We start from the raw sequence: 25,765 nt of genomic DNA on the forward strand, positions 1-25,765 counted from the left end.
GGTGTAGCAAGAGATTGGGTGACCCGAAATTCCTCCCTGTGGAATTCCTTCTGGAATCTTTCTGACTTAAGCAAGAGCCACCCTTGCTAGAAAGCCAAACACTTTTCTGAATGATCACAGGCTATGGTCAAGTCACTGCTGTGTTTCTACTCGGATGTCAAGGAAGCTAGGTATGGCAAAGGTGGCTGCCTGGCCCTGCCCAAGCATGGGGGATGGGGTGCTGCTGGGTTTTCCCTCTGCAGATCTGGGCTGCAGGACTTATGGCGGGCCTGAGTCAGTGGCCAGCCTGGGGAACCAGGAGGTGGGGTGCTCCTCAGAGACTTCTGTGGAAATGTGTGTGGAACAGGAGGATGAAGGAGGAAATGAGGTGGCTGACGTCCCAACAATTCTTTTTACAGGATGCCTGAAGGCACTTGGAAGAGGGGTGTCGAGTGATCAAAAGATAATTCAGGCACACACGTGACTGGGTACCACAGTTAGAGTACAAAGCTCCTCCTTCGACGGGACTAAAGGGCCAATCCGTCTTCATCCTACAGGTCTTAGTTTAAACATCGCTTCTTCCAGGAAGCCTTCCACAGTCCCTCAACACCAGGTTAGGGGTCCCAGCTCTGGGTTCCCATGGCTCTCTGTCCCTCTCTATCAGTTTATCCCTGTCCATTGTAATTTCTCTTGATTAATGCTCCATCCTCCCAGATCAACTTTCAGCTATGAGCACAGCGGCTGGTCTATCTTGTTCTTCATTGACTCCCCCGGGCCTGGCACAGTGCCTGGCACTTTGGGTTTCCCATAAACACCTGATGAAAGAATGAATGTCTTTAGGCAAGTCTCTCAACCTCTCTGAGCCTCGTTTTCCCCATCTATAAAATGGGGACTAATAATACCTATTTGCAGGATTACTGTGAAGTTGCATGGAAAAGCAGCTGTTACAGTGCTTGGCACAAAGTATGTGGTGCTCAATAAATAGTCACAGATATTATTGCCTTGTAATTGTTATTAGCAATTATAGAAACTCAGGAGGTACTGGCTTTTCTTCTCTTCAGTTGGCTAGAGACTATTATTAGTGATCTTTCTAGACTACATATCTTGCTGTGTCTCTCCTGGCTCTGAAAGACCTAAAAAGTCTCACCTCAACCTTCTTTTCCTTCCCCATCTCCCAAGACTCCTTGCCAGCCCCCAATTCCAGTGGCGCCAGACTGTGGACCACTCCCCACTGTGGCTTACTCCCTCTAGCTCAGCTCAGATCACCCATCCCCATTCTCGGCCTTCTGCTCACTGCTAAAGGCCCATCTTAAATGTCACTCCTCTGCCAGGCCCCACTCGGCTCCCACAGCACAGTTCCCAGCTGGCTTTGCATTCGTGTTGGATGAGTGACGGCCCATCTCCCCCGCTAGAAGGAGCAGGTGAGCTCACACTGAGATCCGAATCGCCAGCACCCCAGCAGTGTGTGACACGACGGGTGGCTCTCACTCAAACTGGGGCTGCCAAACTGAACTGACAGTCTACCTGACATAGAAGAACAAGCTCTGGTTCAGGGACTCCTGAACTCCCACCCCAGAGTAAGCAGAAGGCCTGCTTGAGGAAGGCAAGAGGAGAGAGCGGGTCTGGTGTTCCGCTTTGGGGCATTGGCCTCCAAAAGGAATGTGATCCAGTCCCACAGTGAGCCCGGGGTGGGGATATTGCAATAGGACAGAAGGGCAAGCAGCCAGAGAAGGCTCACGTTAGTTAGGTCCCCTGGCCAGTGTCTGGTGCCGAGGGACCCACATCTCCCTCCTGATCCCCTGGCACTAGCGTAAGACTCTATCAGAGGAAATATTCCAGCACTTAAGATCCAAGACCTTCCCAAGCCCCAGTCCTTAAACTGTTAAGATAACTTATCAGATTGAATATGAAGAAATTGACCAGAGCTGAAAAACTTGACTTAACGAAAGAATTGTCTCCCACTACTGGCCCCAAGAGCGAGAAGGTGGCAGTGCTGTGTCTGTGCTCACTATTTCCTGTCGCTCAGAACCTTCCTCCTCCCGGCTCACCTGGCTTCCTCCTACTTTGCCTTCGAGGCTTCTTCTTTGAGAAGACTCCTTCCAACTCTCAGCTGAGCTAAATGCTTCTCTCAGTACTCCCTGGGCATCTGACCTCAAATCATCTGGGTAGGATCTGACCTCCCCTCTGGGTCATGTGATTCCTCCCACTGCAGGGACCGTGCTGAATACCCCTGGCTCCTGGCATGGTGCTCCCGACACAGTAGGTGCTCAGGAACCATTTACTGAACCAAACCAAACTTCAAAGCAAAGCAGCCTTCTCTTTTGACCTAAGCCCGGTGGCAGAGTATCATGGGTTTGTCAGGATTAAACTACAAATAAGGCATAAGCGAGACTTGTCTGCATACAGTGGTGGGTGTTCTGAGAACAGAAGATGGGAGAAAGGTGCACTGTTCATGCCCAGCTCTTTCCTTAAGATAAGATGAATGGGGGGGGACGTGGAAATGGTCTAGTCCAGGAACTCTCTGCCTGGCCACACCTTAGAGTCACTCCAGGAGCCTAACTTGAAACGAAACAGTGTTGGGTCCTGCCCTCAAAGAGATGGATGTAACCATCTGGGGTACGGTGTGGGCATCTGTAGGTCTTACAAGCCCTCCAGGAGGTTCTCATGTGCAGCCCTGGCTGAGAACCGCTAAACAGCCCACCCTCCTGGCCCTGTGCACTCAGAGAATGAAGGTGACTCCATATACAGGGCTTACTGCCAGCACAGGACTGGAACCAGCCCCTCAGGCCCTGCCCCTTCCCAGCTGGAGACTCCCCAGGAAGCCCCAGAGCAGCGGGGTTCCTCTGGGATCAGCATGTCACTGGCCTGAGCTGCCCCTAGGGATGTGCCTCAGCAGGGGAAAGGACACCGTGCTTCCTGGACCACAGTGAACAGCAGGAATGTTCTGTGCTCGCTTTACGGTCCAGTGTATCCTTTCCCCTTTGCCCACAGGGCTCACCGCTGCCTTCCCAGCCCAGCAAACCAGTTACGGGAGAAAATCATTGCCCAAACTCACGCTTGCCAATGATGCCTCTCTCCCACTCCCATTTCCGCTAGGTTAGTAAATACTTTCTGACCCTGAGACTGTGTTCCAGGGAAAACCCAGGTGCAGGCAGCCCAGTGTTTGAGAGCACAGGCTATGGGGGTGCAGTGTCAGTGGGGTCTCTGAGTGGGGGACCAGTTAAGTTTCCAGTAGGTGCCTACCAAGGCAACTCTCCCACTTCCCCACTTCCTCTTCCTTCGCTTAGCACACCCAGACCCTGCCAGGCCCCAAGAGGATGCATGAACCTAGGCTTTTTTTTTTTTTTTTTTTGGTTAGGATGGGTTTTTGTTGCTGCGCGCGGGCTTTCTCTGGTTGAGGTACGCGGGCTTCTCACTCCGGTGGCCTCTCTTGCTGCAGAGCACGGCCTCCAGGTGCACGGGCTTCAGTGGTTGTGGCACACGGGCCCAGTAGTTGTGGCTCACGGGCTCTAGAGCGCAGGCTCAGTAGCTGTGGCGCACGGGCCTAGTTGCTCTGCGGCATGTGGGATCCTCCCAGACCAGGGCTCGAACCCGTGTCCCCTGCATTGGCAGGCGGATTCTTAACCACTGCACCACCAGGGAAGTCCTGAACCTAGTTTATGAGCACTTGCTGTATGCCTAAAACTCTCTTCTCCACCCTGTCCTGCTGTATACCCTTACTCAGCTTTCAAGACTCAACCTCACCTTCTTCATTCCCGTTCCCCAGGTAGGAGGATGCTTCCCGGTGACGGTGACCGACAGAAGCAACACACATTCGGGAAGGACTCAACTTCAGTCCAGGCTGACAGAGATTACAGCAAAGTTATTTATTTGTAACGTGCATCTTGACTTTAGATATATCGGAATATTAAAAGTAAAAAAAAAAAGTCTTAGAGCAGATGAAATAAATAGGTGTCCTTAAGTCCTGGGGACAATGGAGAAAGGAGTCTCCTGACTGTAGCCCCTTCCCAGACCAGCAGAGAATATACTCAGGACTCCCTTGGAGACCAGAAATGAAGAAATTTGGGTGACTTTCTGGTTGATTCCGCCCCTCCCTCAATAGCTTCAGTGTAATCCCCCAGGCATTTTTTGAGTACTACCCCCAAGGGGAGGAGGTGTGTGTGCAGGGGGTACCTGTCAGCCTGGAGGTGGCTCCCGGCCTTCCTCATCCTCCATACGATGTGCATATCAATAGCACTGCACTCAGCACCCTGCATTAGGGCTCTGTTCTCCCCCCAGGGAGGGCTAAAATCTGAAACCTGACATGTCCATCAGAAGGGGGCTAGCTAAGGAAAAAGTAGCATGTGGAGGGTTTCCCTGGTGGCGCAGTGGTTGGGAGTCCGCCTGCCGATGCAGGGGACGCGGGTTCGTGCCCCGGTCCGGGAAGATCCCACATGCCATGGAGCGGCTGGGCAGGTGAGCCATGGCTGCTGAGCCTGCACATCCGGAGCCTGTGCTCCGCAATGGGAGAGGCCACAACAGTGAGAGGCCTGTGTACCACAAAAAAAAAAAAAAAAAAAAAAAAAAAGTAGCATGTGGATACAATGACATATGGATAGCAGTTGAGAGGAATGAGCAAGATCTAGGCTATCAACATGGACAGAGCTCAAAAACTGCTGTAAAAAGGGAATTCCCTAGCAGTCCAGTGGTTAGGACTCGGTGCTCTTGCTGCCAAAGGCCCGGGTTCAATCCCTGGTCAGGGACCTAAGATCCCACAAACAGTGTGGCATGGCCAAAAATAAATAAATAAATAAATTGCTGTGAAAAGTAAGTTGCTGAGTAACAAGCACAGCATGACTGCATTTTTTTTTTATTGCATTTTTAAAAGCACACCCAAGCACCACTCTTTTGGGTGGGTACCTTTATAGGTATGCAAGATCATTGTCTATAAATCAGAGAGGACAGTGCAGAGAGAGACCACGCCTCATTTGTTTCACCTGCGCCAGTGCAGAGCCTGATACACCATAACTGCTTAATAACTGTGGACGGCTACATAGGTGACCAGTGGGGCCTTGTCCTGGCTTGATGGATCCCGGTGTCTCCCCGGGGCCTCCAGGGGATTCCTCCAACACCAGCTCTCCCTCCCCTCCCATGGCACCTCCAGCTAATCCAGAACCCATAGCTCCCTCTGGTTGTGGCTGCTCTGGCCTATCAACTCCCTCCCCAGACCCAGGCTCAGCCCCCATGCTGCCCCTCTGTTCTCCTGGGCACTGGGCCATGAGTGACTCAGTGGGGCTAGCTCCTCCATCCCTGGCTCCACCCTGGTCAAGTGGGGATGTTAAAGGGCACTCCTGTGTGTATTCATGTGTGCACGTGTGTGGCTGTGTGCGCATGCTGGGGGAGTGGGCTGCTTTTTAGAAGCTGAGGTTGGAGCACAGGAAGCAAGCTGACTTGGCCTGGGCCATTAGCTAAACTTTCCTACTTAACAATAGGTCCTACTGTATAGCACAGGGAAATATATTCAATATCCTATGATAAACCCAAATGGAAAAGAATATTTAAAAAAGAATATATATATGTATATATGTATATATATATATATATGAATCACTTAGCTGTATGGCAGAAATTAACACAACATTGTAAATCAACTATGCTTCAATTAAAAACAAACAAACAAAAAAACCAACAACAAAAAAACCCAAAACTTTCCTGCTTGAGTCTTGGATCATCTGCTTCTAAATGAGCGGGAGCACTGATGAGGAGGAGGCCTGATGGATAACTTCCCATGTTGAGAGCTGAGAAAGGAAACGAACAAGGGTCCTAGAAAAGCGCTCCACCTTGGCCAGGTGCGGGAGGCCTGCCAGCTTTCAGAGGGGATAAGCCTTTAAGTCCCTGTCTTATTCAGCTTGAGCTGTTATAACAAAATACCAAAAACTGGGGGGCCTAAACAACAGACATTTACTTCTCACAGCTGTGGAAGCTGCAAAGTCCAAGGTCAAGGTGGCAACAGACTCAGTTCTTGGTGAGGACCCCCTTCCTGTCTTGCAGATGGCCGCCTTCCTGCTGTATCCTCACATGTAGAGAGAGGGAGTGCTGGTCTCTTCCTCTTATTATAAAGACACTAATCCCCTCACGGAAGTCCCACCCTCATGACCTCATCTCAACTTAATTGCTTCCCAAAGGTCCCACCCACCTACACGTACCATTATACTGGGAGTTAGGGCTTCAACATATGAATTTCTGGGGGACACAAACATTCAGTCCATAACATCCTGCCCCTGGCCCCCCAAAATTCATGCAATGAATTCTTGCATGCAAAATACATTCATTCCATCCAAACAGCTCCAAAAGTCTTAACTCCTTTCAGAGACTTGGGGTATGATTCATCTTGAAAGAAAATTACTCTCCAGCTGTGAACCTGTGAAACCAGGTAGGTTATGTACTTCCAAAATGCAGTGGTGGGACAAGCATGGGATAGATACTCCCACTGCAAAAAGAAGAAATCAGAAGTAAGAAGGAGTGACGGGTCCCAAGTGAGCCCCAAACCTAGCAAGGTAAATGCCGTTAGCTCTTTGGTTTGATGCTCTGCCTTCTGGACCTACCGGGGCGGTGGTCTTGCCTTTAGGACCCACTGAGACAGGGGTGCACCCTCACCCCTGCAGCTCTGCTGGGCATTTCCATGTCCCCCAGAGACTCTGCAAGGCCTCCATCTTGCCTGTTGAAACCAAGGCAATGCCCCACCCCCGCCTTTTGAAACCGAGGAGACAGCTCTGATGCTGGCTGAATTGCCTTCAGAGTCATTCTTTTCTTAGCCTGAAAAATAGTGTACCCAGCTAAACAGCGATACAGTCAGCCCTGTAGGATCTATCAAATCTGACAGCCTTCCCTCATTCCATTCTGTCTTCACCCCCTTCAGTTACACTGGAGTTGTTTCTGCTGGGGTGGCTGATTAGGCCCGTGGTTCACACCCAGGCTAATCTTATCAAACAGTGTTTGGCCTCAATCTACGTGTTCTCTTCTGAACATGCTCTCATTTTTCGTAACACAGATAGGCTGAGAATTTTCCACATCTTTAAGTTCTAGTTCCTTTTTGCTTAAGAATTCCTTCTTCAAGTCATTTCTCTCTTCTTGCATTTCACTATAAGCAGAGAGGAGGGACCAGGTTGCTCCTTCGACACTCCTTAATATCTCCTCAGCTAAATATCTAATTTCTCCTCACTCCCAAGCTCTACCTTCCACAGAACACTAGAACATGAACACAGCTCAGCCAAGTTCTTTGCCACTTTCTAACAAGGATCACCTTTTCTCTATTGTCCAGTAACATGTTCCTCATTTCCATCTGAAACCTGACCAGAATGGCCCTTAGGGTCCATATTTCTAGCATGTACTTCAAAACTCCTCCGCTTCTACCCATTACTCAGTCCCAAAGCTGCTTCCACATTTCTGGGTATTTGTTACAGCAGCACTTTACTTCTCGGTACCAATTTCTGTCTTAGCTAGGGCTGCTATCACAAAATACCATAGACTGGGTGCCTTAAACAACATAGTTCTGGAAGCTGGGACATCAAGATCAAGGTGACGGCAGATTTGGAGGGCTCTCTTCCTGGCTTGAAGAGAGCTGCCATCTTGCTTCGTCCTCACATGGCAGAAAGAGATAGAGAGAGGGATCTCTGGTGTCTCTTCCTCTTCTTATAAGGACACTACCCCCATCGTGGAGGCCCCACCATCATGACCTCCTCTAAACCTAACTGCCTTCCAAAGGCTCCACCTCCAAATGCCATCACATTGGGGGCTGAGGTTTCAACATGTGAATTTCAGGGGGACACAAACATTCAGTCCATAACAGTCCCGTTTATAGAGAAAAGGCCTCAAATGCTGTGTGTTTGTGTGTTTGTGTTTGTGGAGCATGCTTTCACGCAGACTTCAGTGTAAATGATGAATATCTGACTTTCTGGGTGGAAGCTTTGGGCAGAGGCTGAAGAGGCAGAGAATGGAGGGAGCTGCTGAGGGGAGGAGGCCCCCTCTACATCATCAGTGCTGGCCCTGAAGCACAGGCCCCCATCAGGCAGGTGCATACCCACTCACTATCCTTAAGGGGTAGACTCTGGCTGGCACTGGACAAGCGCTGGGAATCTGTCTTCCTGGAGTTTACAGCTTTGCAGGAGTCACTATTCAATGGAGAACTGCAAAACTTTGAACCTTCTTCCTGGTTTTGCACGTGCTTCCTTTTTACCTAGGATGCGCTGTGTTCCCTCTGTCCCATTCCCCTGGCTGCTCCTGTCCATCTGTCACTGGGTAGGTGCAGCTCCCTTTGGGAGGCTTGGCCTCATTCCTCTGAGCCTCTAGGGCTTCCAGAACTTTGGCACTTCCTGCCTCTCAGGACTCGCCACTCCAAGCCGGCAGTCTTGTCTGCTCGTCTGAGGACAGGACTGTGAACCATGGTATCCCCAGTACGATTGTGGCCTGCTTCCTGGAAGCAGAGGGTGCCATGAATGAGTGAGTGAATAAATGAATTATACACTGTGGTGAATCGTTGGTCCTTGAATGCCTGGGACAGCTGTACAGATGTTGTATGAGAATGCCTGATTGGAGACACATGTTGAAGGGTTGAAAAATGATAGAAAAGGTCACTGCAAGGCCAAACACACCCACCCACCTGATGGACTAGCTGGCTATTCCTTGCTCCACAGACAGCCAGAGGCACATGCCCCCTCCCAGTCCTTTTGGGTTTCTGAGATCTGCAGCCTCCAAAGCTGGGCTCTAGCTAGAGAGGTGTAAAGGTCAAGCGCGCTAGATTGCCCAGGTTTAAATCCTAACTCCACCACGGCCTAGCTGGTGACGGCTGTGCATCAGTTTCCTCACTTGTGAAACAGGGATAAGAGTAGCACTTTTTTCATTGGGTTGCTCCGAGGATTTAATGAAAGAAGTGTTGTCAAGCCCCAGGGACAGTGAGCGCAAACGTGCTTAGTAAGCACCGCCTCTTACTATAGACCCTCCCACCGCCAGTGGCCCTGCACTGGTGAGTCTCCACACTTCAGATGACTAATCTGTAAAATGAGAATAGTCATAAGGATCATGATTAAATGAGAAAGTAGAACTGCATTCTAATCTGCGGTTTGGGTCCATGGTAGTCTGTGGGGCTGTGCGTTACATGCAGACTCACCAAGCCGGGGGATTCTGGGGACAGCTCATCCAAAGCCTCCGCTCCGGGGAGAGCGGTGAGGACCACAGCCGGCCTGAGGGATTCAGGCCCTAACACCCAACCCAAACCCCTACAACCCCTTCTCTTCGAGACAGTCTGCTGGGGGTTCCTCTGAGAGGTGGGGAGGCCTACAGCACCAGGGACCAGCGTCAGGGACCAGGGAAGGCGCCGGAAGGAGAGGGGGAGGGTCCCCGCAGTAGGGGGCGGGGCTCGTGTGCCCGGGGGGTCGCGGATGCCTGGGCTGCGGCCTGGTTATTCCAGGAAAAAGAAATAAAAAATGCTGCAGAGGAGGCGGCCACCGGGCCGAGCCGGTTATCTTCCGGGCGCCTTCCGGCTCTGATAACGCCCGGGGCGGGGCGCGTACCCAGAGTGGCCCGGGAGCCGGCCTGGGGGATCCTCGCCGGGCCGGGTCCCCGCTCCAGGGCGCGCCCAGCCCCGCGGAAAGCTGTGGTTCGCCCCGCGCCCCCCGCCCCCCGCCCGGTCCGGCCCTTGCTTACTCTGCAGACAGCGGGCAGCGGCCAAGCAGAGGGCGAAGACTCCCAGCGAGAGGCCGTGGCTCTTCCTCCTCCGGCTCGGCAGAGGCCTCATGAGCAAGCCCCGCGCGCCGCCGGCCCGGCATTGGCGTCCCGGGCGGCGCGGCGCGGCCCCGGCAGTGCGCTCACGTGGCAGCCGCTGCAGCTCCTGGCCGCCCGCCTGCCCGCTCCTCCTCCTCCGCTGCCTCCTGCCTGTCCTGTGAGGCCAGATGCAGATGAGCTGGTGTACTCCGGTTGAACCAGTTCCCAAGGAGTGGGGAAGGAAGAGGAGACCGGGAGGGAGGAAGGGAGGGAGATAGAGGAAGCAGTTAGAACGCACACACTCAGAGGTAAATAATAGCAAAAAATGAGTAGTCTCCTTCCGTTCACACCCACTTGACTGGTATTGATTCAAGATTCAGCTGGACGCTGGGTGGCAGAAGGAAGGGAAGGTATTAGCTGTTGCCTGAGGACCAAGAGGGACCATCTAATGGCTCCATGTGAAATGAGAAGGCTTTCAGGTAGGTGAAATGACAGCCTAGGGTGAGAGGGGTGAGAAGAGGACAAGGGAGCCTCAGGCTGCTCTGGGTGGAGCCACTGGACAGTGATGATAGCTATCCACCATGTACCGTCCAGCCATCTAAACACCATCCATCCACCCATCCATGCATCCACCCACCCACCCATCCATCCATCTATACATCCATCCACCATCCATCCACCCATCTATCCATCTACCATCCACCATTCTTCCATCCACTATCTACCCACCCCCCATCCACACCTCCATTCATCCATGCATACAAGATGTATTCACTGAGAGCCTACTTATTTGCACAGGGCCTGATACATGGTAGACAGTCATAAAACATTGGTGGATTTGAAGCCGGGCACTGTGCTAAAGGTTGGGGATACAACTATGAATAAGATAGAAGTCTTTAGAAATCCTAGCGAGGGGTAGGGCTGGAAAAACAAGCAATTGCTGTACAGGGCATATGTCCCTTATGTACAGGGCATATGTCTCTTTGATAAGGGAGGCCCAGTATGCTATGGGGACTCAGGGCAAGAGTAATTAACCCTGGGGAGGGAGAGTACAGGGTGGAGGAGGAATTAATATTGATCCCAGCTAGTCATGAAATTCAACTCCAGTTTGTTAAAACTAGATTTTCTAGCCTTCTTTGCAGCTGGGGGTAGCAGTGCTGGCCGGTGCTGGCCAGTGATGTTAAGGGAAGTCTTCTTGTGGTGTTTCTGGGAAAGTTTTTGCTTTCTTTTATTTTAATTAATTAATTTAATTATTTTTATTTTGGGCTGCGTTGGGTCTTCATTGTTGCATGTGGGCTTTCTCTAGTTGTGGCGAGCAGGGGCTACTCATTGCGGTGCGCGGGCTTCTCATTGCGGTGGCTTCTCTTGTTGAGGAGCATGGGCTCTAGGCACGCGGGCTTCAGTAGTTGTGGCATGTGGGCTCAGTAGTTGTGGCTCGTGGGCTCTAGAGCACAGGCTCAGTAGTTGTGGCGCACGGGCTTAGTTCCTCCGTGGCATGTGGGATCTTCCCAGATCAGGGCTCGAACCCGTGTCCCCTGCATTGGTAGGTGGATTCTTAACCACTGCGCCACCAGGGAAGTCCCTGCTTTCTTGATAAAAGTGACAGATAAGGCTAGGGCTGCCCCTCTCCCTTTCTTCCTGCCTTGAAGATATCATAACCTTTAGATCTGTGGCACCTATCTTGTATCCATGAAGTTACATGGATGAGGACAAAAGCCATCATGCCAAGTAGGATGATGGAGCAGAAAGATGGAAAGATAGAAGACCATGGCAGTCCGGCACACTTTCCTGTCTCCTTCTTCTGGCTCCTAAGGGGGACTCCTTGCCAATTTCATGTGTTCTTGGTGAGGTTGACAGTAGTGGTACCCTGCCGACCGCCCCTGGGTGAGCTTGTGAGCCAGGCTGACCAATCAGAGTACACTTTTCACCAGCCAAAGTGTTTGGTTCAGGGATGGTTGGACAGGGCCCTCAGAGTCTTCCCCTGGGAATGATATGTGGTCATTGTTGGGATTGCTAAAATGAGAGGATACGAACCTGGAAATACTGGGAATATTGGAAAGGCCCTGAATTAAGCATGAAGCCAAGATGGTACAAACTAAGCTGGGAGCTGAGAAGAGAGTTAGAGCCCTCATGACATGGATTGAGCTCTGGGATTCTGCACACTAGCCTTTGCCAGTTATGAGCAAATAAATACCCTCTTTGCCTCAAGAAATTAAAAAGTTGGATTTCTCTGACATAAAATTGAGAAAGTCCTGACTCATACAAGGGGTCTTCTTGACAGTTTTCTGTTGTTGTTTTTTTTTTTATTTATTCCATGTAAGGGGATTCAGGAATCACTTGCATTCATTTATTTATTCATCAAACTTTCATAACATCTGACCCTGTACCGGGCTACATTCTAGGCCCTGCAGCTCCAAAGATGAATAACTAATTCATGGCTCCTGGTACCAAGAAACTCACAAAGTAGACAGCATGATCCAGATTGAGAAAGGCCTCCAGGTATATGGGCTCTTCCTGCTGAGGCCGAGATGAGAGCAAACTGGCTGTTTTGCTCACTGCCATGTACCTGGCACCTGGCACATGAATTAGAAAAACTGTAGTCTGAGAGATGTAAGAGAGAAGGAAGAATTTCATGAGATCAAGAGCTGATAAAGGCTAGAGTGACTCAGTGATGCTCTGAGTTCCTGTCCTGCCTCTGTCACCCACCAGCTCTCTGGCCTTGGAGAAGTAACATCAACTCCCTGGACCTCTGGGGGGTTTGGGCTGTACCAGAAATGCTCAACCCTGTCTGCACATTAGAAAAAAAGCACTGCGGCCAGGGCCTCACTTCAGTTCAACTAAATCATATTTTCTGGGATGGGGCCCTGGCATTAGTGTTTTTTGAAAGCTCACTGAATAATTCTAATGTGCTGCCAGAGTGGAAAAACACTGCTCTGGGTTAGTTAGAAGCTTCTTGTGTCATATTCAAATGATACTTTGATCTGAGTTTGTGGGATCCTTTATATAGAGTAGGATTTCATAGAGGGGAGGAGGGAGATAGTATGAGTTCATTTAAGCCCTGATTATAGTTACTATTTCATTTGTTCATTCTCTCCTACCTTCCTCCCTCCCTCCCTTCTTCCTGCCTTCCTGCCTTCCTTCCTTCCCTTTCCTTCCCTTCCCTTCCTTCCTTCTTTTCTTCCTACAACTTTTAGTTAAGTACCTACAAGATCCCAGGCATGGCAGTAGTCTGGTTGAGGCAGAGAGGGAGGAATAGGGAGAAAAACTAGGAAAGCATGTTGGGACTAAGATTTGAGGGGTCTGTATACTGATACCGAGGATGCTTGTTTTTGCTATAAGGGTATAATTCAAGATTCATACTTAGTATGAAATGTAGGCTTCTCCTTTGAAATCTTTGACATAAACTATAGCCCTCAGGTATTTGGTAACTATTCTCACCAATCAACCACTTGGTTAAAAAAAAAACATGCACCAGTGTTTATTTTCTCAAAACCTTAGGAGCCATTCTTCACTTCCAGAAGAAGAAAATGATGTGTGTTTATAGTGATCTAGCTTTATGACAGCCATATATATCCCCATATAATTCTCATGTTCAAGGACAGCCCTGATTTTAGATATGCCCTTCCAGTGAGACCATATATCTTGGTGTTCAGTTTTGCAAAATTGATTACCACATTTAGATAACCTGTAAGTTCTTGGGCTTTTTTTTTTTTGTCTCTCTTGAAAATATGCTTGTAGTTTATTATATATGTGTGTATGGTTTTAGGGTGCCAGGTAGGTGGTTGAAGTGGGAGGGGATTGTGTTGAATGTTACAGTATGAAAGACCTATACAAATCTTTGTTAAAATTGGTTCCTTTGAGCCAGGCTTTTATGGTTCCATACAGTGCCCTAAGTCTCTTAAGCTGAGCTGGTGTGTGTTCCCCATGTCACTCTGGGACCATATGGAGGCCAAGCCTACTAAGGGGGAGATCCAAAATGGCAATTATCTTTCTACCTTGAACTTGGCTGGTCCAAACTGCCTGTACCATGCAGCCTGGGTGTAGCCTCTGTGAGCAGGAGTTGTGGTGATGAAGCAGGCAAGCCTTATCCCCTATTAGCCTACGGTTACCTTAAGGGTAAGTGCCCGTACTATTCTCTTAATATCCCTTCTGCATGATAATAGTGATTCTGGGGAGAACATTGGATAAGAGCTCTGGCTCTGGAGTCAGACAGACCCAGGAAAAGCCCAGCACTTCCACTCCTAGCTGTGTGACCTTAGGCAAGCTACTTCACATTCCTTTACAGCAGTTTTTTCTCTGAAAAGTGGGATTCTGACATTACTACTTAGTAATGCTGCTGGGAGGGTCAAATAAGACACACGTGTGAAGTGGGATGGTTGCATGGGAACCCCTGATCCACGTCAGTTATTATCACAGCGTCCAGCTCAGTGTCTTGTATAATAGGTGCTCAGCAATTGAATACATTTCCATGGTGGGATTCATGCCTTTTTAGTCTTGGACGCTAAGACTACACTTCTAAAGGGCAGAGACCATTTCTTTCAGATCTTCTATGGGCTGTCTCTTCCTGCACAGGGCCCGGCATGTAGAAGGTGTTCAGTAAATATGCAGTGGGGGCAGTGTGGTGGATGGCAAAAGTCTAACCTGAATCCTGGTCTTAGCTGTTCCATTATGGAAATGATTTAATATCTCTGGGTCTCCGTTTCTTCATTGGTAAAAATGAGGAGTTTGGCACTGAATGCATGGTTTGGAGTAGATGCCAGGTACTTGATCCCAGAATATGGTCTGCAGGAGATTTTCAGTCAAACAAAACAAAACAAAAATAAAAATTAGAAAAACAAATAATAGTTTTCCTGAATTCGCTGGCATTTGTGAGCTGGTTGGCCAGCAGTATCTGACATTACCATTAGGGACCCAGATGGGCTGGGTATCCCTTGTACAAGATGGGAACTGAGCTATTCAAGTCTAATTTCAATAAAAGTCAATGAAAAAGTCGCAAAGGCAGGGCACTGTAAAGGAAATTATAATAGGTATGATAAAAGCTTATGAGACATATTTTTAAAAATTAATTAATTTTATTTATTTATTTTTGGCTGCTTTGGGTCTTCGTTGCTCGCGCGGGCTTTCTCTAGCGCGGGCTTTCTCTAGTTGTGGTGAGCGGGGGCTACTCTTCGTTGTGGTGCGCGGGCTTCTCATTGCGGTGGCGTCTCTTGTTGCGGAGCACGGGCTCTAGGCACGCGGCCTTCAGTAGTTGTGGCACGCAGACTCCGTAGTTATGGCGCAAGGGCTCTAGCGCGCAGGCTCAGTAGTTGTGGCACACGACCTTAGTTGCTCGGCGGCATGTGGGATCTTCCCAGATCAGGGCCCGAACCCCTGTGCCTTGCATTGGCAGGCGAATTCTTAACCACTGCGCCACCAGGGAAGCCCTAGGAGACGTATTTTAAAATCATGGTTTACTACTGTACTCAAAAAAAATTAAGGTTAACTATATGCCACACAGAATTTTCTGATCCCATGGACCATTACTGAAAACATAGGTTGTAGGAGTGGTCTGCTTGAGCAGGGAAGAGTATTCTGTCACTGACATTGTTTAAAATTGCCGGTGCATGGTCATAATGAAATTTCTTAAGTGGTTCTTACTCTTATTTTTAAGTTCTTTTTAGACACTGCACCTCCTCATTGCGTCAGGGACCAGATGCCCCCTGCCCTTGATTTGCCATGGATTGAAAATATTTAGGTGCCCTTGGACTAGATCTCTTACTGCTTGAACATCATTAAATTCTCAGCACAAATTTCATTCTGTTCGAGAGACCTAAAGTAGCCCTGCCCTACCAACCTGCACAGTCACTATTCCATGTTTTAAAATCAACTTGACTGGGGCTTAATTAATGTGCAGGAAACTGTATCCATTTAAAATGTACAGCTTGATGGCTTTCATTATATGTATACACCCATGAAACAGCGACCACAATCAGGAAACAGAGCATTTCCTTCACTCCAGAAGTTTCCTCTGGGCAGTCAGCCCATCCTTCTCTCTGCCCTCAGCCCTAGGCAACCACTGGATTGTTTTTTGTCAATATAGATTCATTTGCATTCTCTAGAATGATATAAATAGAATCATACAGCATGTAGTATTTTGCATGTGCTTTTTTTCGCCCAGAATAATGATTTTGAGATTCATCCATGTTGTTACGTGTATCAGAATTTCAATCCCTGCTATTCCATTGTTTGGATATATTACTGCCATTTGTGTATTCATTCTCCTGTTGATGAACATTTGGGTTATTTTCCATTTTTGCCTATTGACGTCAGTCTGTTTCCTTGTCTTCTTTGCATTTTCACTGTCTGAAATTTTCTTCATCTGTTTGGTGGTTTTTGGCTTCCCTCTTTCCCCCAAAACAAACAGGACCTCATCTTCCAGTTCTTCACTTTCTCTGCAGTGCCTGACACATGATGGGAGCTCAGGATTGAATAATGCCAGGAATTTAACGTTGGGCTGTACTTGGAGCATTCCTGAGTTCAAATACCTCCTGCACTACTAACTTTGTGACCTTGAGCAAATTGCCTCCCGTCTCTGAATTTCAGTTACTTCATCTGTAAATTGAGCATTGTCATACTATCTCACAAGTATGCTGTGAACATAAACGTAGATTTATTATTATTTTTTCAAATAAATTTATTTATTTAGTTTATTTATTTTTGGCCACATTGGGTCTTTCTTTTTTTTTTTAATTTTATTTCTTTTTATTAGTTTCTGCTTTATAACAAAGTGAATCAGTCATACATATACATCTGTTCCCACATCCCTTCCTTCATGCATCTCCCTCCCTCCCACCCTCCCCATCCCACCCCTCCAGGCGGTCACAAAGCACCGAGCTGATCTCCCTGTGTTCTGCGGCTGCTTCCCACTATCTATCTACCTTATGTTTGGTAGTGTATATATGTCCATGCCTCTCTTTCGCTTTCTCACAGCTTACCCTTCCCCCTCCCCATATCCACAAGTCCATTCTCAAGTAGGTCTGTGTCTTTATTCCCGTTTTACCCCTAGGTTCTTCATGACATTTTTTTTTTTTAAATTCCGTATATATGTGTTAGCATACGGTATTTGTCTTTCTCTTTCTGACTTACTTCACTCTGTATGACATTGGGTCTTTCTTGCTGAGCGTGGGCTTTCTCTAGTTGTGGCGAGCGGGGGCTACTCTTCGTTGCGGTGCGCGGACTTCTCATTGCAGTGGCTTCTCTTGTTGCAAAACACGGGCTCTAGGTGGGCAGGCTTCAGTAGTGGTGGCTTGTGGGCTCTAGAGCGCAGGCTCAGTAGTTGTGGCACACAGGCTTAGTTGCTCCGCGGCCTGTGGGATCTTCCTGGACCAGGGCTCGAACCCGTGTCCCCTGCATTGGCAGGCGGATTCTTAACCCCTGCGCCACCAGGGAAGCCCTAAAGGTAGATTATTAAACATGGAAAGTCAGTGCTGTCCTAAGTGTCTTATGAGTAATAATTCATGTAATTCGTTAATCAGTTCATCAACCCCATGAGGAAAGTACTATTATTATCATTCTGACCATTTCACAGTTAAGAAAATTGAGGCAGGAGTTAGTAAGAGCAGAGCTTCACTTGTACCCAGCTGTTTAGCTTATGAGACTGTTCTCCCCATCGCTGTTATTCTGCTTCTCTAGGCTATTAAACCAGATAACATGTGAAGTGCCCAGCACAGTACCTGACACATAACAGCTTCACAGTAAATATTCGTTTCCTTCTTCCTTAGGTATAAAGTCACAGAGCAAGATGCCAAACATCCCACCATTTACCTATCATTTCAGGACCATATGTGCAAAGTTGCAGCAGGTAAAATTCAATAGAATTTTGTAGACTGTGATACACTGCATTATTTTCATCCTCTTGACATTTTAGTTTCTTGTGTTGAGACATGATTTAAGTACTGGGAAGGATGATAAGTTTGTTAAGTAGATCAGTTTGATTACATATTTTTCCAGTACATTGATTGTGAATTTTTGTTCATAATTTGGCCCAGAAGGAGACTCTTTAGGCCCCGTTTTTTTTTTTTTTTCGGTATGCGGGCCTCTCACTGTTGTGGGCTCTCCCGTTGCGGAGCACAGGCTCCAGACCTGCAGGATCAGCGGCCATGGCTCATGGGCCCAGCCGCTCCGCGGCCTGTTGGATCCTCCCGGACCTGTGTCCCCTGCATCAGCAGGCAGACTCTCAACTACCGCGCCACCAGGGAAGCCCGCAACAATAATTTTTTTTTAACTTGTTTGCAACATCAATTGTTCTAAGCCCAGTTGTATTTCTTTCCTCATAATACTGTATACAATAGCTAATACCTCTTGAGGACTTACTAAATGCAAGGCACGTGTCTAAGTGCTTTATATTTATTACCCCATTAAACCTCACCACAACCCTAGAGGTAAGTTACTATTAACATCTCCATCATTTCCAGTGAGGAAATTGAAGCAGAGAAAGGTTAAGTAACCTGCCTGGGTCCCACAACCAGTAAATGGTGGAACTGAGGGTCAAACTTAACTGGTCTGCTCTTAAACCACTAATTTAATGTAAAAAAATCTTCAGCACCTACACATGTCCATTTATGTTTGTTATGACATTGCCATTAATAATAGTGAAAAAATGGAAACAACATACCTGTCCAATAATAGGGAAATGGTGGCACAAATTATGGAACATCTCTAGGATGATCTATTATATTCATTAAAAGGGATGCTCTTCAATAAATTTTAAAGACGTGGGAAAATGCACAAAATGATGTTAAAAGAAAAGGAATTGTATATATCATTTAACCTCAGTTATGAAAATATATTTGTATATGAATAGAAAAAAAAGAAAATATAGCAGTATTTTTTTGTGGATTATGTAATTATGGGTGATTTTAAAAACGAACAGTTTACGTACAATAGAATGGACAGATATTAACTGTCCAGTTCAATAAATTTTGATAACTGTATACACTTGTATAAATGTCATCCAAAATGAGAGAACATTTCCATTATCTGAGAAGGTTCCTCCTCCAGTTAATCTCCCTTCTGCCCTTGCCCTCTTGTCAGTACTACACCACCACCGTCCTCATTTTTATCACAGTAGGTTAGTTTTAATGACATGAAAAACACCTCTGCCCTCTCCTTCAGAGTCTCACAAAGTTGCAATCAAAATCAACTGGAGCACTTTGTCTATTTTTTAATTTCATATAAATGGAATCATATTCTTTTGTGTTTGGCTTCTTTCACTCAACATAATGTTTTAGAGATTTGTCATTATGTTATGTGTTTGTTCCTTTTTATTGCTGAGTAGTATATTCCATTGTATGAATATACCATGATTATTTACCCACTTTCTTATTGATGGACATTTGGGTATTTTCCAGATTTTGGCTATTATGAATCAGTTTGCTATGATTATGTTTTGTCTTTATATGATCATAGTTTTTCACTTCTCTTGGGTTTATACCAAAGAGTGCAATTGCTGGGTCATAGAGCAGATGTACATTGCACTTTATGAGAAAAGAAGAAGATAGTGTTCCAAGGTGGTTGCACCATTTTACATTTTACTTCCACCGGCAGCGTATGAAAGTTCCATTGTTTGTACATCCTTGCTAACAACTGGTCAAGTCAAATTTTTATCCAGTCTTGTGCGTGCGAAGTGATATTGTATTTTATTTTGGAAGGAGAAAACCCTCTTTAACCTGGTTTCAAGGTTGTCTCATAGATAATTCTAATACCATCCCAGGCTCTTCTGCTTACCCCCTCTATGTGTTCTGTGTCCTATTAGAATTGGACTTTTCTTGTGCCCTAAACCATGCTTTCCTGCCTCTGTAGTGGTTGCAGGATTGAGGGCGAGAGGGTTAGAAATGTAGAGGGAGGGGAGAGAGAGGAAAACAGGGAAAGGGAGACAGAGGCAGACATATACAAAAGACAGAAAGAGGCAGGGTGGCAGAGAGATGGGATTAGACAAAGAAGAGAAAGATAAAGAGCAAAGGAAAGGAGGTAGGCGCCAGATAAAGGAGGAGGGGGACAATGGGACAGCAGGAAAAGTGATAAGGAAAGAGAGTAAGAAGAAGTGTGCATGAGGGGAGGGGACAAAAAAAGAAAGTGAAGCGGGACAAGGAAGGGAAGGGAGGATGGAGGTGGGAGACGGAGGAAGGGAGGAGACAAAGGGAAAAAGAGAAGCAGAATCTTTCCCGCACCACCCATCCAGTGGGCAGCCTTGGATTGTCCCAGCCCTGGAGGGAAGCTCATTTGCCAGCGAGATCTGTCTCTGCTCCTGGTGGGCTGATGCCCAGGAAGCAGCGCTGAGTTGCGCTGAGAGCATCCCTCATTAATATCAGAGGCTCCAGCCAGCTCTAATGGCCCCTGAGCCTCATGGGCTGCAGAGGGACCAGAGAGCTTACGTGTTGGTTGCGCAGATGCCGGGCTGTGCTCACAGAGAGGACACTACCCTGGGCTAACCTGGGGTCTGATGCCAGGCCAGGGCCTTGAGACTTCTGAGTCATCTGGAAGGCAAACAGTAGTTCCTTTGGAGTGATGGAAACATGGTGAGTCCAGTTCCCTCTCCTGGGCCTGACTAGGGTGACAAGCAACCCCCATGAGTATAGTTAACAGAGAGAAGCAGCTCATGACAGCCGTGTCATTTGAGTCAGTCCTTTGGGTACATTTGGTCCGTCAACAGAAACTGAATCTTGCCCAAATCTCAGCTGTCCTCAAATAGCTCACAGTCTAGTCAGAAAGAGGTGATAGTCAACGAAATTAGTCTAAGACTTCAATATGTCCTACGAGAGATGAATACGGTAGTAACTCCTTTCAAACCCCAAAAGCTCAGTAAAGGGGCTTCCCTGGTGGCGCAGTGGTTGAGAGTCCGCCTGCCGATGCAGGGGACACGGGTTCGTGCCCCGGTCTGGGAAGATCCCACATGCCGCGGAGCGGCTGGGCGCGTACGCCATGGCCGCTGAGCCTGCGCGTCCGGAGCCTGTGCTCCGCAACGGGAGAGGCCACAGCAGTGAGAGGCCCGTGTACCGCAAAAAAAAAAAAAAAAAAAAGCTCAGTAAAGATTTATTTATTTAATGAATAAATGAATGTTCAACCCATGTGTCCAGTAGCACCGAGGAAGAAGGGTTATTGATGAACTAATCCTTTGCACAGGATTGGACACATGATGGATGCCCCAATTCAGCTTTATTAAATGAATGGCGGGTTACATTTTACTGCAGGGGAAAATGCGATACTTCTCAGGAAAGTAGCACTCTAAACTGCTGTCCCTCACTAGTACCTTAATATGTCCATTTTTGCTGATATTTACAAATCCCACTAGCTCCCTTAAAACTCGTATCCATTCTGGGAGTTGAGCAGGGCTGGAATCACCATCTGCATTTACAGATGAAGAAATCGAGGACCAGACAGGCTGGGTGTTGCCCGTTGAAGTCCTAAAGCCACATCTGGAATGCAGGGCTCCTAATACCTCAGCCAGTTCTCTTTCTCCACTCCATGTGGCCATCCCCATGTTCAGTCACAGCAAATGGAGTGGGAGGTCTGATGCCATTGGGGCTTTGGGGGGAAGGATTATAGTGGTCGAAGTGGGAACTCTGTGCTGGCACTAAGGGAGTGGCTCTATAGAAATGATTTCATGTAACTATCACAACAGCCTTGTGAGATGGGAATTGTTAGTTAATTAACTTATTTATGGCTGAGCACAGCACGTGGCTTGCAGGATCCTAGTTCCCCTACCAGGGATTGAACCTGGGCCACCACAGTGAAAGCGCCGAGTCCTAATCACTGGACCAGGGAATTCCGCAGCGCCCCACTCCCCCCTTTTTTAGACTTAAGGAAATATAGGCTCAGAAATATCGAGTAACTTGTCCAGAGTCAGAGCTGGAATTCAAACTAGATCTGTTGTACTTTGAAGTACACATTTTTTCCACTGCATCATGGTTACTCGAGGTGATTTTGGAAAGAGATGAGCAAAGTGACAACATCGAAGTTTCTGAGACTCTTCAGCAAATCACAGTTCCTCTGGCATGGGGTGGGAATCGAAGGGTGCAAATTGTGCATCTCCAGGCCTCAGGGGCACTTTGGGATTTCCTCCCTGTGGGAGGAACACACTGGATTTTATTTGGCTCACCCGTTCCCCCCTCCAGCGATAGAAAGAGAAAACAGACCTCATTAACTAGGGTAGCTGGGCTTCCTTGTAAATTTAGGGACAAACCAACCAATCAAGTTTAAGTGGGACAGAGGAGGGGAAGGGTTTGAGGGGAAATAAAATTACCCATAATTCCCTGAGGTAGATTACATCACACCTGCAACCAGCCTGGGGAATTTCAGTGCCTGTGAGGATGGCCCAGCCTCTCCGCTCAACTTTCTCCCCTTCCCTCCATCTGCTTCAGTCCCCGCCCCCAGGGCCCATCCCCACCTCTGCTGTTAGCAAGAGCAACTCTACCTTAGACACCTTAAACGGCTTTCTTATCGTCTCCTTCCCACTGCCATTTGTATACTTACAGAAACCTCCAGAGCATGGGGTCTGGGCCCTGATCTGTCTGTTACACTTCATTCTGTTTGTCAGTGTGTATTAATAGTCAGGGCTTTTCCAGTGGCAAATGGTAGGTACCCATTTTACACTTGCTCAGAGAGAAAGAGTTTTGCTGGCTTTTTAACTGGGAAGGACAGGGGTACGATATCTAGGGTCCGAGGAGCTTGTCAGACTCAGGGTCCCTGTGTACAACTGTTCAGCCTGTATACTGCACAAGGGCACCACATCTAAGGGGGGGGCATTCCCATGGCATTGTATGTGAAATACATGCCATTCACATACTAACCGCATGAGGTAGGTGAGACAGTTTCAGCTGAGTCCTGGAGCAGTGAGGGAGAATCCCCTCTTTAATAAAGCCACATTGGCATATGAAGCCCTAAACAAGCTCAGGAGATATGTTCACACAGGTGCAACTGTGCATGTCCCAACCACTTCCTGCCTCCCCTAAGACTGCCTCTCTCACCTGCGGCTCTCAGAGACACGTTCCTGTCCCCCTGCCCTCCAACTCCAGCCTTCCTCAGAGGGCAGGATGGCCACTGGGGCTAGAACGTTCCTTCAGGGTTACTGAACATGGCAGAGAGCATAGCCACCTCTGTTTCTATTTCCAGGGCCCATGACTTAGGGTTGTTCAGGTTGTACTCTGATATATATGTATATATGGGATATATATGTGATATATAATGATATATATGTGTACACACACACACACACACACACACACACACACACACACACACACACACACATATATTTGCCGAGTGCTGCACAGCATGAAGGATCTTAGTTCCCTGACCAGGGATTGAACCTGGGCTCACAGTGAAAGCACTGAGTCCTAACCGCTGGACTGCCAGGGAATTCCCTGTACTCTGATACATTAACATAGAGCTTTTTAAACTTGAGGCACAGGTGCTTTTCCCTAATTCACACAAAGGTGTTATATAGGCTGGGATGACCCTGGCCAGAATTTTCATTTCTATAAGGAGGCCCAACAGGCTTTAAGTAGGGGTATGACCCATTTATAGAGTTCCAAATTGCAATAGGTGTCATTGATTTCTGTGTGCCCACCTTCAGACTATCAGGTTCCAGAGTGATCTTTCTAATGTACAAATCCAATGATATTGCATGAATGAATCAAAAGAGTTATTCAGGAACAAAGAGAAAGGTTGTCAAGCTGCACTGAGGATCCAGCTGAGATGAGAAATCATGAATTTGCAGAGCCGCCAACTTGCACTGCTGTGTCATGTTCTCCAGCAGCAGACCAGCAGAAAAGACAGGTTTGTAAGGTGGAGACAGAGTCAGAATTTTGCCATGTGAGACTCGAGAGTGAGGGTGCTGGTGAGAGAGTAATTCTGATGACTCACCACAGCGGTGAAGGTTGCGCAAGAAGGAGCACAGCACAGTGCTTTCATCTCTCAGCTCTGCTCTGTCATTCCCCACTGTTGCAGAGAGGGCTCTTCTGTGTGGTGAAGATGGTTGTGGTGAGCCCTAGACTTGCATCCTTCCAGTATAATTCTACACGCAAAAGGCTGGCTTCCAGCTAGTCCCAGTTGCAATGCTGGGAAGAACACTAATTGGCTTGCTGTGGGTCACATGACCATCTTGGGGCCTATCTTGGTCATGGGAGAGGAGTGGAGTACTCTGATTGGCCAGCCCTGCATCACATGGTCACACTTACTGTCAGGAAAGTGGGTGTGTCTTACTAGAAGACGGGGGTGAGGGTAGGGGTGGGGTGGGGACACACTCACCAGTGAGTAAAATTGATAACTGTCATACCCATCTTCCCACCTTCTCATCATTCAACAAAAATGTACTGAGCACCCACCATGTACCAGGCACTGTGCTATGCTCCTTTTTTTTCTTTTTTTTTTTGCAGTAACGTCTCAACTTTTATTGGCCTCCTGCTCCCCAGGGCACCCTGCTTCTGCTGACTCAATGCCTCAGAACTTTGGTGTCTGAGGTCTCAGATACCACTTTGCCATCCACGAGCCTGAGGGTGGTGGTCTTCTGGATGGTTTGCATGGAGTTGCTGCTGTCCACGGCGTCACCAAGATTGAAGTCCTCCCCATCTTCCACCAGGCGGCGGTAGGTGTTGATCTCAGCCTCCAGCTTGACCTTGATGTTCAGCAGGGCCTCGTACTCCTAGGTCTGGCGTTGCCCCTCTGCTCAGGTCTGGGCCAACTCCGACTCCAGGTGCAGGAGGACCCCATTGAGCTGTTTCATCTGCATGGCATAGTAGGCCTCCACTTCCCTCAGGCTGTTCTCCAAGCTGTTCTTCAGATTTCTCATGGAGTCCAGGTCGATCTCCAGGGACTGGATGGTGTGTCTCAGCTCCGTGAGTGTCATCTCAGCAGCTCCTATCTCAGCCGTCTGCAAGGTGACCACTGTGGTGCTCTCCTCAATCTGCTGGGAGCAGTACTTGCCCAGCTCCTCTCGATTCTTCTGAGCCAGCTCGTCATACTGGGCCCGGATGCCTGCCATGATCTTGCTGAGGTCTTGAGGTTTGGGGGCATCCAACTCCATGGTCAACCCGGAGTTGGCAGTCTAGTGTTGTAGACCCTTTACTTCCTCCTCGTGGTTCTTCTTCATGAAGAGCAGCTCCTCCTTGAGAGCCTCGATCTCAGTCTCTAGCTGCAGCCAGGTGACACTGGTGTCATCAATGACCTTGTGGAGCCTGTAGATGTCACCCTCCACAGTCTGGTACATGGCCAGCTCCGTCTCATACTTGACTCTGAAGTCATCAGCAGTAAGACAGGCATTGTCCACAGAACTTTCAAAAATCTGAGCCCTGAGGTCCTCGATGGTCTTCAAGTAATGCCCCCAGTCTCTGACCTGGGGTCTCTTCTTCTCCAGGTGTTCCCGGATTTTGCACTCCAGTCTCCTATTATCGGCCTCCAGGCTCTTCACCCTCTCCAGGTAAGAGGCCAGGCGGTCATTCAGGTCTTGCATGGTCTCTTTTTCGCCCTGGATGCCCTCTACACGCACCAGACCCCCGGCCATCCCGGCGCCCATGTTCCTGGATCCCCAGCCGCCCCGGACGCTGGTGGAGTGGGACTCGAAGATCTGGGAGCCTGAGCCCCCAGTGCCTGCATAGACGCTGGCAGTGCTGGTGACCGGTCGGACCCGGTGGCCCGGTGATGCGCAGAGCCCAGGGACTGGTAGTTGGAGAAGGTGGACTGGGCACTGAAGCTCATGTTGTTTGTTCCATGAGGAAAGAGCGAGGACTCAGGTGCTGGGCCGTCTCTATGCTCCTTCTTACCCAACCTTCACCACTGTGGTGAGTTATCACAATTACTCTCTCACCAGCACTCTTCACTCTCGAGTCTGACGTGACAATATTCTGACTCTGTCTCCATCATGGAGAACGTGACACAGCAGTGCAAGTTGGCGGCTCTGCAAATTCATGATTTCTCATCTCAGCTGGATCCTCAGTGCAGCTTGACAACCTTTCTCTTTGTTCATGAATAACCCTTTTGATTCATTCATACAATATCATTGGATTTGTACATT

General features: G+C 48.2%; 1 protein-coding gene and 1 pseudogene across 2 annotated transcripts in view; both read right to left on the bottom strand.

Annotated features, from left to right (window-relative positions):
* VSTM5 (V-set and transmembrane domain containing 5) overlaps nucleotides 1–10,193 on the bottom strand; it is a 32,691-nt gene extending 22,498 nt beyond the window's left edge. Inside the window, exon 1 of the mRNA XM_081240887.1 lies at nucleotides 9,661–10,193. Within this exon, the coding sequence (XP_081097013.1) occupies nucleotides 9,661–9,751 (91 nt within the window). The 5' untranslated portion in view covers nucleotides 9,752–10,193. The remainder of the gene's footprint in view (nucleotides 1–9,660) is intronic.
* Nucleotides 10,194–24,133: 13,940 nt separating this feature from the next.
* On the bottom strand, nucleotides 24,134–25,765 carry LOC308620955 (keratin, type I cytoskeletal 18-like; annotated as a pseudogene). Its single transcript has one exon. The product of its transcript is annotated as a keratin, type I cytoskeletal 18-like (transcript).

This window comes from Mesoplodon bidens (assembly GCF_964165515.1).
Source record: "Mesoplodon bidens genome assembly, chromosome: 7".
NCBI classification, from domain to species: domain Eukaryota; kingdom Metazoa; phylum Chordata; class Mammalia; order Artiodactyla; family Ziphiidae; genus Mesoplodon; species Mesoplodon bidens.